The sequence below is a fragment of the Globicephala melas genome, chromosome 6 (assembly GCF_963455315.2).
Source record: "Globicephala melas chromosome 6, mGloMel1.2, whole genome shotgun sequence".
NCBI classification, from domain to species: Eukaryota; Metazoa; Chordata; class Mammalia; order Artiodactyla; family Delphinidae; genus Globicephala; species Globicephala melas.
The window spans coordinates 14464679-14478408 of NC_083319.1; the positions used below are offsets into that span (position 1 = coordinate 14464679).

The following is a 13730-nucleotide window of genomic DNA, read 5'->3' on the forward strand; positions in this document are numbered from 1 at the left end:
TGAACAGCGTGACCCTTCTCTGCACCTTTGCTCCCTGTGAGAGGGTGACCTTTGGTGCAGAGAAGGCCGACCCTTCCGTGGGTGACCCGAGAGTCTCTCATCATAGATCTCATAGGCGGTTTCTGTACTCGGTGTGCTCGCTCCCGTGGCGGGCTCTGGGGCCGGTAAAAAACACATCAGGCGCTTTTGAGTTCTACCCTTGAGGCTCACATCTAATTTTCCTGTATTTTCACTTAAACAGAATCACTCCCTCATTTAAATTGAAAATCACTATTTGCTTGTGCCACTCAGAATGGACTCCAGGTACAGCACTGGATATGCAAATTATAATTCAGAGTTGGCCACAGTGAAAGCCTACAGCCCACGATGAAACCATACATTGAGATACCAGCCTGTAGAGAAAGAAGAAAATTACTTTTGCTCCAAAGGTGGTGCATTAAACTCCCTGTGTGTGCTTATCTCCCTTTCCCCCGCTACCCAATTCAAAGTGCCTTAGATGGATTGCACGGGGAATTGTCTGGGAAGGATCTACTTCTGATGTTCTTTTTCTCCTCCTCCCCGCTTTTTTTTTTCTTTTGGTGCAGAAGAACCATTTTCATTTTATAGTGATCAAACATCTTATCTGAGTATTTGCCTTGAAGAGCACAATCGGTTTCAAGTGGAACATTTTTCTCAAGAAGAGCTTAAGGAAAAGGTATTGACCTATTAACTTTCAGTGCTTTGTTGGTTATTTGTTGTCTCTTGGGTTCCTGATCAGAGGTGTAAGATTCTGAAAGCCCTTCTCCCCGCCTCTCTTCCCTCTCTCCCTGCCTATCTTTTTTCCCCTTGATGTACGTTCCCTGGAGTCCCTACCCCGTGTCTGATGCACGCCTTCTGAGGCTTGAGGACCCCACCCAGGCTCCGTCTCCCCTGGGAAATGCTCTCTATCCCCGCTAGAATTAGCCAGCTTTCCCTCGGGTCATTCTCCTCTCTTCTTGTACCTGACTGCACTGATGTCCTTCTCATACTGATCTATAGTTATCTGGGTATTCTTCTGTATCTCCACTAGGCTGTGAACATCTTAAAGCGAGTGAGTGTATCTTATTTATTTCTGATTTCCCAGTGCCTGGCACACATAGTGGGAGGTAATTGATGCTTTTTGAAAGAGTAAAGATTCAAGGTTGATCAGTAAATCTTTTCTAAAACTGGAAAGGTTTTCAATCTGTTGATCATTGGTGTGGTTAGAGTGGCTTTGTATTTCAAGGTTCTAAGAGCCATTGATAAGAGTAGGAAGTGTGAGCTCAGAGGACACTGTGATTTATTATAAAATTACCATCTATGTATGACAGGTTGAGTTTCTGTCTGGGAATAACTCACATGCCGGTGGAGTAGAGGGTCATGTGAAGGAGCAGTGGCAATGTGGAGTGCAAGGGTGGCTGTAATAGACAGAGGTGCGAGGTTTAGGGGTAGCCGAGAAGGAGAGGTTAGCTGTCGGGGGTTGGGAGGTACTCACTGGATCACAGGAAACTTCTCAATAGAAGTGAGACCTGAAGTGGTTTTGGAGGTTGAATAGGAGTTTATCTAGTTGGAAGGCTTTTTCAGCAGAGAGAGAGAGGAAAAACAGCAGATGTAAGGTGCAGAAGAGACAAGAAGGAGAACTATAAACATGTTGGTGTTTTGGGAGGAGTGGAGCAAGAAGCATTGAGGCATCTGTTAGTGTTTCGAAGATGAAAATAGACATGGTAATAGCCACTGCGCGTACCTACTGTGGTTGTGTTAAGGGCAGGAGCTAGTTCCCTTTGTTGGCACTTAGTGAATGTTTGTAGAATCAGAATGTTTTCTTCTTCCCTCTATGATATAACCTCCTTGAGGTTGGGTCCGAGTTGTGTTCATGTTTTGGTGCAGTGGACACCTGCTGTGTGTGGTCAGGGTGGGATTTCCCACTTTCTTTGAGGGGCTAATGATTACCCCCTTCAGAAGGGTTTGGAAAATCACTAGCCGTTGTGATTTGAAGCTTGCAGGGAATGAAGGTGGTGTCTGCTCAGATGCTATGTACCTGGCCTCGCAAGGCCTGCGCCTTAAGGAGGAGCCCTGGACCGGGAGTCCAGGCCCGGCTCTGCCTCTGTGCGGGCAGCTGCCCCTGCCCACACGACCGGGCACTTTGGCTGTTGTTGTATGTCACTGAATTCTCCAGGCACCCCAACTCTGGGACCTCGGGCAGTGAACTTCTTTGTGTCTCGGGCTTCTTGTTGTAAAACGGGGACAGTCATACTGCTGTCCGCCTCCTCGGGATTTTTGTAAGGAGCGATTGACTAAAGCTTGTGGGAGTAGTTTAGCAGCCGTGAATTGCTTTATGACTGAGGACTGTTGTTATTATGGACGGTGCTAGAGAGGCATAGAAAGAGGAAGGTGGATGCTGTACAATAAGCCTCTGGCAAGCCTCGGAAGTTTCAGTCCTGGGGGGTTTTCCTCCAGAGGGTCTCAAGTACAAGGCAGAGGCCATATCTGCGTCACGGACAGAGTACTTAGACCGTGCCGAGGGCTGTAGTGTGCTGTGACCGTGATCGCGTTCAGTGCTCACGGGAACCCATTCCACAGATGTAGAAATGGAGACTTAGACCAGGCAGCTTGCCCAGGATCTCTTTGCCTTGAAGTCTGGCGCTGGGGTTAGAATACAGAAATGCTGGTGTTTTTCTCACTGTACCCAGGGTAGCCTGAAGCCTGGAGTCAGGCCACCTGACTCTCCGTGACTGTGATGCAGGACGTCTTCTCCGTAGCCGTGGCCCCGGGAGGCAGCAGTGTACCCGTGGGTAGTCAGTCCTCTCCTGCCCTTATCTCCCAGGTCGGTGACCTTATCCAGCTGGTGAAGGAGCTGTACGCGGACAACCGGCACCTGAAGAAAACTATTTTTGATCTCTCCTGCGTGGGCTTCCCGGGAGAGGACAGGCCTGAGTCGGCAGATCAGATGGAGGTAAGAAAGAATATTCTCGTCCTCGCGTGCTAATTACACAAAGAGTAACGCCCCCGCCCCACATCTCCAGGCTGCATCTCTCCTGGGAGGTCTCTGCTGAAACTCCCTCTGCCGTGGACGGGGTTTGAGGCCCTCTTAGGTCAGCAGGTCTGTCGGAGCGTCCCGCAGGTTTGGGTCGTATCTGCGTGGACACGCTCGATGTGCTGTGATGCTTTGGACTCCACGTCCGGCCCTGGGATCTGGGCTGTAGCTGGTACATCTGGATGACTGGTCTGGTCTCAGGGGCCTGGAGAGTTGCCACGTCACCCACGTAGCTTGGGTAGTGTAGCTGCAGCCTTAATGAACCCCTTACCGTGGAGAAACAAACGAGAAAACACACTTTTCATTTACTTTTTGTATTAATCCTCTAAATGCGTCTTGTCACTCCCACGGCATCTGGCTTCTGGATTTGACCAGATGTGTGCAGTTAATTCCCACGCGTACCCAGGAACCGCTGCACTCTGCTGTGTACCGACGACCCGACAGGGAGTACAGAGTCGGCGTCCCGTGAGCCCACAAATTCAGCTTCCTGACTATGGGAGTTTTCCACAGGTGACATTTGAAAGTCTGGAAGGGCCACGGAAGGTTAAATCTGGTGTCTGCACTAAAGCGTGTGTGGTTCCTGGGCTTTTGTACTCACTGAGGGTGTGGGCCCATTCCGTTAGCCCACCCCAGGGAAAGCGGGGGGAGCCCCTTCACCCTGTGACTCTGGCTCTCTGCTCACCTTTGTGGTGTGTTGGCTCCGATTTTCTCTGTTCTCAACCCGACCGCACAGTAGAGGGCCCTGATGTTGTGACAGTGAGGAGAAGCTTGCCACTTCCTCCCTCTAGTCCCTACCTGGCCTGACGCTCCCCCAGGAAGCGCCTTGCTCCATGCCTGTGTTATGCTACTTAGTTTCAGAAGACTGGAACTGTCCTCATCATGAAATGCACTAGGGCCTTTTGTACTTGGATCCCCCAGAACCTTCCTGGTTGGGGTTGTCTTGAACTCAGCCTGGCGTGCCAGGTAAATGGAGGTCTCATTGCCACACCATTTCTGGGGAAAGATTTGTCAGCCTTCAGCTGTCTCCTCCCACGTTCAAGGTGGGAAACGCTCAAAGGTGTTTATGCGGAGCTCTGGCCATCTGCTCCCTTGGAGAGAGGGAATGTTATTGAGCTTAGTCTCCAGGGCTCCAGATAATTTTGAAAAGCAAGAATATCTGCAGCCCGTTTAGGGAGAAACAAGTCTCTTGGTTTGTTTTTCCCAATGTGGCATTTTTTTTGTGTGTGGCATTTTTAATAAGCAGCCCATTCGTCACCTGCTTCATTTGAGTGTCAGACGGCGAGTGTTTGTTCATTTGCCCTTTGAAAGAAATCTGTTAAATGTCCTATTATGTCCTTTGGAGAACAGAGGGATTTTCCTCTTGCCACTCTGAGATCTTAATAGCAGCCGATTCAGATTGGAGTCATCTGTCAGGTTGCACATCAACTTGATGTTCCCTATGAATAGTCGTGTCCTTCGCAGCACAGGCCCCGTCTTCCCCGGCAGGCGATGGGGAGATCCGCACGGGCAGGATGGTGCTCCCACGATCATCTTGAGCTGAGGGAGGAGAGGCTGTTAGGGGTGAGGGTGGGATGGCAGCAAGGAGAGGCTGCTGTTCCCTGGGAGTGTGTGTGGCTCTCCTTGGATGAGCAACGAGGCAGAGACAAACGGGAAATGCCTCCGTGGTCCACAGCCTTTTCTGGGCAGCAGGGCTTGTGGAGTAGGGGCTGGCACTGCTCCAGTGCTCTGGGAGCCTACAAATCAGAAAAGGAAAAAAACAGACAGCAAATATATTTTGTATTTTTAAAATTCAGTAGTTTTTCCTCCAATATTTAATTAACCCACAGCATTGCCTAAAACTTGGAAAATAAAGAAATGACCCCTAATCCTGTCACATTAAAACACAGTTAATTAACATCCTGGAATCTTTCCTTCTCTATGTGTGTATTTGAACGTGTGCGTGCCCACCCACAGTACATACACAGTCCTGTTTCCTGTTTCTTTCCAGTGGCTGCTGTGTTATAACCTCTTATGCCATCTTAGAGACGCTAGCTGCGCCACTGTTGTCGGACATGTAGATATTTCCGGTGATGCACCTGATGAATGTCTTTGGACACAAATCATTTTCAGGGTTTAGGCCTTTTTTCCTTAGACTGTGTTCCCAGATGAGTAATGACTAGGTCAAAGGTCCAGACACAGATAGATATGTGTATAAAATAGGCACGTGATTTATTTTCGTGTTACACACCCCTGCCTCCGCAACTTTTAGTTCGACAAAGGCTATAAAGAGTAGGAAGCCCTTGATGCATTTTGGCAGCTGTGTCTTCAAAACGGTGGCCCTGGGCTGGATTCCCTCCTGCTGGGCACACAGCGCTTATTCCCTGCATGCGGGCAGGTCACTGAAAAACCAGCCAAACCAACAAAAGGCCAAGAAGAGGCATCCTTTTATTTTAAAGTACATCAAGAAAAAAAAGAAAAAATCTGTAATGAGGTTGCCCCTATTTCCTTGTATTTATTTACTGGTTATAGTTTATGTATTACAGAACGGTGTGGTTGAGAATTGCCGTTCAGGAGTGATTTGAGCGGACTGCAGTGGCAGCGGGGGGGCGGTGAGCATCGTAAGCCATGAGCTGTGTGACGTGCAGTTGTCACCCCTGGGGGGTGGGATTCGTGGGCGAGTGCTCAGAAACGGTTAGTCGCTGTCATTATTTACTTATGTTGTCATTTTTAGGGGATGGTTAGAAAACTGCTTTTTTTTTTTTTTTTTTGGCATGGAGAGGAAACATGGATTAAGGGGCATAATTTAATTGAACTCAGATATATGTAGGGCTGTCCTTTTGAATAAGAAATAGACCTTGTGCTTCCCTGGTGGCACAGTGGTTGAGAGTCCGCCTGCCGATGCAGGGGACATGGGTTCGTGCCCCGGTCCGGGAAGATCCCACATGCCACGGAGCGGCTGGGCCCGTGAGCCATGGCCGCGGAGCCTGTGCTCCGCAACGGGAGAGGCCACAGCAGTGAGGCCCGCGTACCGCAAAAAAGAAAAAAAAAGAAATAGACCTCATGTGACTCAGAGGACAGAAGTGGTACTCAGAAGTAGAAGGTGCTTGTTAACATCTGTTATTATCAACAGAATGAAATTTGGTTTGTCAGAAGCAGATTGAATTTCATTGAAAGGAGGAAGTTTCTAACATTTTGACTTCATAAGTTATTATGAGTTGTACCCGATTTATAAAGCCCTTGGCACCGTGCCTGGCATGTAGTAGGCACTCAATATGTAAAACACAGCTATTTTAATTTTACTTTTTTAGTAAATTAGTGGCAGAGTTGGAACTAAACCCTTTTCTGACTCTGTTCAGTGTTGTTTTAGCAACACCATAGGGCAGTGCTTCTAAAGTTTACCGTGCGTGTGAATTTCCTGGGGACCTTGTTAACGTGAAGATTCTGGCTCAGTGAGCCTGGCATGGGGCCCGGGAGTCTGCATTTCTCACAAGCTTCCGTTGCTCCAAAGACTACACTTGGAGTAGCAAGACCGGGGTAATCCCGAAAACCTGTTGGTTCCAGCTGTCATTTTGAAAAAAGTCTTGATTCATTTGTTTGTCCTTTTAGCAGTGTTGTCTTGAGCACCAGGCCCTGGTGTTAAAGCGGAACACAGACAGGGTCCCTGCCCCATGGAGTCCGTGATGCAGAGAAGTGGAGGTTGGCGAGGGCCTGGAGGAGTGCACGCGGGCGTGGAGACGGGCCCGGCCTCCTCTTGTGAGGTCAAGGGAATTTCCCCCTGGAGGAAATTTCCCCCCTGCAGGGGGCCTGCAAAGGTCAAGAAAGAATAGCTCAAGAGGCAGGGGGAGAACCAGGCCAGTGAAGTTGTTAGGGAGCAATGCTTAGGGAGGGCGTGCTTACAGTGTCACGTACTCTGAGAAAACAAGAGAAAAACGGCTGGGAAATCATTCGTGACCTGGGCAGTTTCAGCAGAGTGAGGGGGACCGAGGCCACGTGGTGGTGGATGGAGGAGCGGTGAGGGTGGGGAAATGAAGGCGGCGCCGGTGGGCGCTTGGAGGTGTGGGGCACTCCTCCAGGTGGTGGTGGGCCCGAAACAGAGCCCACCTGCAGTGATGCATCAGTCTCTCTGGGATCTTGCCTTTGAAAACTGACAAGTCACATATGGCATGCGGGACATGTCTCTGTGTCCACAGCATTGAATTTCTTGATCATTGCTGGAAACTGGCTTTTAATTTTAACCACGTCTGCAGAGGTAAAGAGAAATGAAAGAGAATTTTTATTTCAGTATGTTGAGTCACGGTGTGGTTGTGGTTCTGGAAATGAAGGATCGCTCGGATGCTTTTGCTGCTTCAGCTGGAATGACACGGGTTACCAGTACTCTGCTCGGCTAAACTTCAGGGAGACCCTTCTCTGATCCACAGGGTTGGGGAGGAGCGCCTTGCTGCCTCTTCCCTAATCCCAGGAGGGTTGGTTCCATCTCCTGCATTAGAAGGTGTTGGGGAGCTTTCATGAGCAGTTTCTGGAGGGCGTTGGCAGCAAAAGCCACGTTGCAGAAGGTGAGGATGGAGAGTTCTTTCAAGAAGCTTGGAGAGAGGCAGGCAGCACTCAGTGACCAGAGCTGCTGATGAACCAGGAAGGAAAAGCGTAGTTATTTTGCTCTTTTTCAAATGAGAGCGGCTTTTCCCCAGCATTTTATTATGAAGAAATTCTAGCAAAGTGAAAAGAACTTCATGGTGGACACCCATATACTCACCCCTTAGATTCTACTATTAACCATTCCCACCAGCCATCATATCTTTTTGATAAATTTTAGTATAAATCACAAACATCAGTACGCTTCCCCCTAAATACTTTAACATGTATATCTTTTCCTTCAATATGTTTATAGTTATTTTTTCTTTTAAGTTTAAATTTACACACGATGAAATACAGAATTCGTAAGTCTTTGTTTGCTAAGTTTTACGAATGTATGTACCTGTGTAACCCAAACTTCTATCACGATCCCTCGTGTTCCTTCTAGTCGATTCCCACTCGCCCCCGCTCCAGCCGCTCTTCTCATTTTCTTCCACCATTAGTTTTGCCTGTACTAGACTTTCATAGAAACGGAATCATAAAGTATCTTCTCTTCTGTGTGAAGCTGCCTTCACTCAGCGTGTTTTTGAGATTCATCCATGCTGTTACGTGAATGAATAATTTGTTCCTTTTTATTGCTAAGTAGTATTCCATTGTATACATATATTCTAATTTCTTTGTTCGTTCTGCTATTGATGTACATTTGGATTGTTTCAGGTTTTTGGTTATTATGATAAAAGCTGATGTGAACATTCATATACAAATCTTTTTTTTTTTTTTTTTTTTTTTTTGTGGTACGCGGCCTCTCACTGTTGTTGCCTCTCCCGTTGCGGAGCACAGACTCCGGACGCGCAGGCTCAGCGGCCATGGCTCACGGGCCCAGCTGCTCTGCGGCATGTGGGATCTTCCTGGACCGGGGCACGAACCCATGTCCTCTGCATCGGCAGGCGGACTCTCAATCACTGCGCCACCAGGGGAGCCCTATATACAAATCTTTATGTGGACCTATGTCTTCATTTCTCTTGATGAATACCTAGGAGGGGAATTCCTGGGTCATAGGGTTATTAGCTTTATAAGAAATTGCCAGGACTTCTTCTAAAGTAGTTTAACATTTTATACTCCCACCGACAAATTTGATTGTCCTAGTTGGTAACTTGAGCATGTTTTAATAATGAGGGAAGAAACCAACAGAGGGAGAGAAGTTCCTCATCCATATTCAGAGACTTTTATGCCTTAGGAAATACACTTACACATGTTTAGCGTATTGAATGCTTGATAGTGTAGTAAGATTTGTAGACTCATCAGTCCTCTTTGATCCTGATTAGGATGGTTGGGTTGAATGTATTCTGATCCTGGGAAGTTTTCTGTAAAAGACTTTGTGAAGTCAGTTTGCTTTGTTTTGTTTTTCTTCTTCCAAAAAAGGGTTTCTTTTAGAAGGAAGATCAGAAAAGTTTAACTTGGGCTGGGAAAATCGTGGGGTGATTGACTAAATGTGGGAATTCATGAAATCACGGTATGGAGATAGAACCTTAGATACGTCGTATGTACAACATGCCCAGCAGGCGGCTGGGACTCAGCTCATGTTTTAACGCTGTGGTGCAGCGGTCACTACTTCATTGGTGAGATGCGGTTTGGTACAGTTTTTGAAACAGCGTTGGCTACCTTCCCTCTCACTTTTTAGTTGGTTAATCCGGGTGTCTCGTGCCTAGAATTTTCCCTCTTCCAGAGAGCTGAGATCTGGCCCCGTTGAGAACACTGAGTTGTCTGTTCTGTAGAACGCAAACTGCAGAAGCTCTGGGGTTTACACTTCTTCAGAGCATTAGGGATTTACGCAGTCTTTAGAAATAACTCTCTTTCATTTTCAAAAGCATAAAGTTATTGTCAGGGAAGCTGGATACTCTACTCATTAGCGATGAGGACTTTTTTGTCAGCAAAATGGCAGTGTGGCTGAGACTGCCCGTCTCAGATGTGTGACAGTACAAAAAGAGGTTTATCCCCTGGGCTAAATGGAAGGGATGCATAAATTGGACACACCGTAAATTTCATTTACTGCTTTCTCGCTATTTGATAGTTTCAATTCCATCAATAGCTGTTTTCCAAAATCTTGTTACTTTTATATAATCTGAAAGTGAATTCAGCAATGGCAGGGATGGGAGCAGCACAGCGGACAGCACAGTCAATTTCCAGCAGCTCAGGAAGGCCATGCGAGGGCAGGGGGAAATGGCTTTACTTATTTCTTGGGGAATTTGTCCTTAAATTATGCATGATCCCAGGCAGCTGTGTGTGATTTGCCAGAACTAGCAGCTCTGACTTCGGCTAATTTTTATTTCATGGCTTTGGCATTTGTCTCTGCCTCTTTTTTTGGTTTGTTTTTTGTTCTGCATCTTTTAAAAAAGACATCACCGACTTATTCATACATATTCATGCTGCACTCATTTTTGGGTTGCATTTTCACACCATTCCATGCTCCATGTAGCTTCTGGCTAGCAAGGAGGACGAGGACTCAAGCAGAATTGGAGAGGATGACAAGAATAATCTGCTGAGTGGCGAGCGTCTGGAGCAGAGGAACAAGGTAGGAACATCTGCCCCTCTCTGTGCCCAAGCCCGCCTCCAGTCTGGAACGAGTCCGACGGGTTTTCTGTTCCTTCCATCTGTGTGGAGTGCCTGCCGTGTGCCAGCGGGGAGCAAAGAGAGGAGGTCTCTTCCTTTCTGGAAGTTACAGACGGGGTGGTAGAGCCAGTCATGAACCAGGAAAACAAACATATAGTTGCAAATAAAAACGAGGCTGTTGCAGGAGAGTCGCAGGCATTGGACACTGGGCCTGGGCAGCTCTTCAGAGCTCTGACCCAACGCATTCATTTTACGCATTGGAAACTGAGGCCTAGGAGGGGAGATGGTTTATCTGGGGCTCAGAGTAAGGCAGTGACAGAGTTGGGACCAGAGCCCTTGTCTCTGGACTGCTGTGAACTCCCAGATCATGTGTGTAGTGTAAGGAGCCACTGATAGAACCAGACTTTCCTCCTCTGGGTCTGTCTGCAATCTCCTGATCTGAAACCCAGCGTAGTGTCATCTGGGCGGTGTTGAGAATTTCACTCCAGGCACACTGAGGCTGAACATTTGGAGCAGATATTCTCCAGGGTTGAAAGAACCGTAAAGACTGGGATGCGGTGGGAGACAGGAGGCTGCAGATTGGGCGTTTGTGGCCTTCAGGGTATTCAGGTTCGTGGAGTCTTGAGTGAGAGATCATTCTCATGAGCGTTTTGGACAGCAAAGCAGTTAAAAGTGGGGGCTCCGGAATCAGGTCTGATTTTGAGTCTTGGTCACGATCTCTGTGACCTTGCATTAACCCTTGCTTAACCCCCAAGTCCGAGTTTCCCCATCAATGAAGATAATAACACCGCTTCCTGGTTAGAATTGTTGTGATATTTAAAGAGAAGGTACGTACTAAGTGCTCAGTAAGTGGTAGCAATTGCTCTTTTTATTATTATATTCTAGACTTTTCCTTCGGTGGAGGTTGCTTATTTAGGTGGATTTAATGACTAGATTGGTGGCAAACAAGACCCTATAAATGACAGCTCATCTGTGTGGGTCTTGTCTTCCGTTTAAAAATCTTAATCATTTTACACATGTGGAGAGAGGGGTGTAATGGCCAGTGTGTATATCACCAGCAGTAATGAAGTCAAGAGGAGTTATTTATAGACTGATAGAAGAAATTTACAGCTTTGGAAAGCGAGAGAAAGAATGCTAATTGCAGCACCTCAAGACATGCCCAGCACAGGCTTTAACTAGATGTTTCCTTGGTACCACTTCTCTGGGACCTTCAGCGACCCAAGGAGGTGGATCTGTGAAGAACACGTCTCCATGGGAATTAGGAACTCTCCACCGTCCTGATGAGACAAATCAAAGTCACAGTAATGAGGATGTGTCTGTAAAGAGGTTGCTTTCTGATATATAATGAGGAGGATACATTGCAAGAAGCATATAATAAATGTCCAAAGCATTGTTAATGGCAGTTAACAATGTTCCGGACCCTTCTTAGAAAGAATTTACAGGAAGTAGGCCGTGGGCTGAGGGAACACAGCTGTAGCGGGTAAGACACTGCGCCAGGAACTTAAGTGGGCCAGCCATCTCATTTTGTTCTCGTAGCCGCCATGGGAGGTGGTGTTCCTGTGCCTAGTTACGGATAAGGAAACTGAGGGTGAGAGGAAGTGACGTAAACATCTCCGTGCCCTCAGATGAGCGTGTGTGGACCGCGTGCACCCTCCCTCTCCCCTTTCATTTTCTCTCGGGTCTGCTTGCCCTCACTCAGCACTGTTTGCCTCCATCCTCTCTCTCTTTTCCACGTGACCCCCTTCCCCTCCTTCGTAGTCCATTATCTGACCACATACTTTGATTTGCAGATTATGGAGGTCAATTCCAAAGGGGGCTGCAAAAATGGATATTTAAGGCACACAGATTCCAATATTTTAGACTCCGACGGAGCCCACAAATCCGGCTGCCCCGGAGACCAGAGTTTGGAAGAAGGCGAGCTCCTGAGCCTGCTCGCCCCTCTCTTCAGCGAGAAGGCCATACGGTTACTGGAATCCAGGTAGACATGGGACCCAGGCACTGCAGTTGTCTCTGGTTTGAGGGGAGAACAAACTCATTTTGCTAAATGGATTTAGATGGCGGTGCTGTGTAATTTACCTGGGAGAGCTCCCGAAATGGCTTGGAAGGAATCTTGCCAGTTGTGCAATTAAGTAATTAGGCTGCCTGCTCCTTGGCCGCGAGGGGACTGCGTTCAGCGAAGCCGCATGCAAGGCCAGCGTAAAGAGGAGAGAGAAAGCTTCCTTCAGGATTGTTCCCGGGAGCCCGGCAAGGGCTGCCTGGCTGTCAGCGCGAGGAATCAGCCCTACCGAGATCCCTTCCGCTTTCTACAACAGCCTAAAAAAACTGCCCCTGTACTTGTGACTCTGCTGTTTCATGTTGAGCTTGAACTACAATTCCCTTCTCATTATATCTGCCGGGAGTCTTTCCTATGTGAGGAGACACTACAGGGTGTTTTCCTTAAAACGAAAAGGGAGAAATATTCAGTACATTTGTATTTTTAAAAATTAGTCCTTCAGGAGCGGATTTCCCTTCTTTCCCAGTCTTTCCAGGCCACTAGCAGCTGCTCTGGGCTTTGGAGCCAGAGGGAGCTGTGCTTGCTTTCCTCTCTCAGTGCCTCCGTTTCTCTGACCACTTCTTGGGGTTGCTGTGAGGAGTGGAAAAAATGCTGTTCAAGGAGAATGGCTGGCACGTGGCGTGTGTTCAGTGAAACCTTTCATTCTCCTCCAGCACAGACAGAGAAAGGGAGCCGGTACCACCACCCAGGACGGCTGGCAGGAGCCTAGCGGTTCTCATGTCCTTGGTGGGCTCAGCCTCGTACACATTTTTTCAGCTGAAAAGGACGGTAGTGTTCTGTGAGCTCCGGGAGGCCACCCTCCCCAGCCCCTGACATCTGCTTAACATTTTTCTAGCATGAGTCCTCATGCTAGGGGGACACGCCCAGTGGCTGTTCTGGTATATTATCACAGGCAGTTGGGTGACCATAATGACACTTGAGAAATGGAGGATTTCCTCGGCATCAGGGGCTCCTGTGTTAAGAGTTAAAAGGTGCACCTCGCTCTCTCTGAGGACCGCCTAGGAATGCACTTGGGTGATGTGACCTGGGAAGGTAACAATGGACTGGTGGGAGTGCAGGGAATTGGGGCCCACATGCTCCCTCCCGGCAGGGAGGAGCTTTTCAGCCCCAAATCATTGTTGTCATGCCAGCCCGTGGCCTCAGAGCTTCCAGTCTTTCAGCAGAAGCCCCAAATTTGTATGCTCAGTCTCCTGATTTTTGAAAATTTAGGCTTCATTACAGTTTTAAAGAAAGCGCTTTACGCGCCGACACTCCGCAGGCAAGCTTGGGACATCAGCCATTCAGTTACCTGTTCCCTTGTAGGCGTCTGTTCCATCAGCTTCCGGGCCATCGTGGGCCAGCTCTAGTGTTAGAAAAGGCTTCTTAAATGCTGGCCGGCGTCTGCCGCTCTGATCCTGCTTTCTGTGCAGCTGCCTTTCCTGGTGCACCGCTGAGCCCCAGGACGGCAGGTTCACGGCTCCGAGGGCCCTCCTGAAGGCCCAGCTGTGG

At 48.1% G+C, this 13730-nt stretch overlaps 1 protein-coding gene across 3 annotated transcripts in view; it reads left to right on the forward strand.

The window, feature by feature from the left end:
- CDK5RAP2 (CDK5 regulatory subunit associated protein 2) overlaps positions 1 to 13730 on the forward strand; it is a 181933-nt gene that overhangs the window by 100595 nt on the left and 67608 nt on the right. For all 3 annotated transcript variants that reach the window (XM_030858863.3, XM_060300553.1, XM_060300554.2), the window contains 4 exons: positions 585 to 694; positions 2822 to 2950; positions 10056 to 10151; positions 11980 to 12167. In XM_030858863.3, the coding sequence (XP_030714723.2) occupies positions 585 to 694; positions 2822 to 2950; positions 10056 to 10151; positions 11980 to 12167 (523 nt within the window). The remainder of the gene's footprint in view (positions 1 to 584; positions 695 to 2821; positions 2951 to 10055; positions 10152 to 11979; positions 12168 to 13730) is intronic.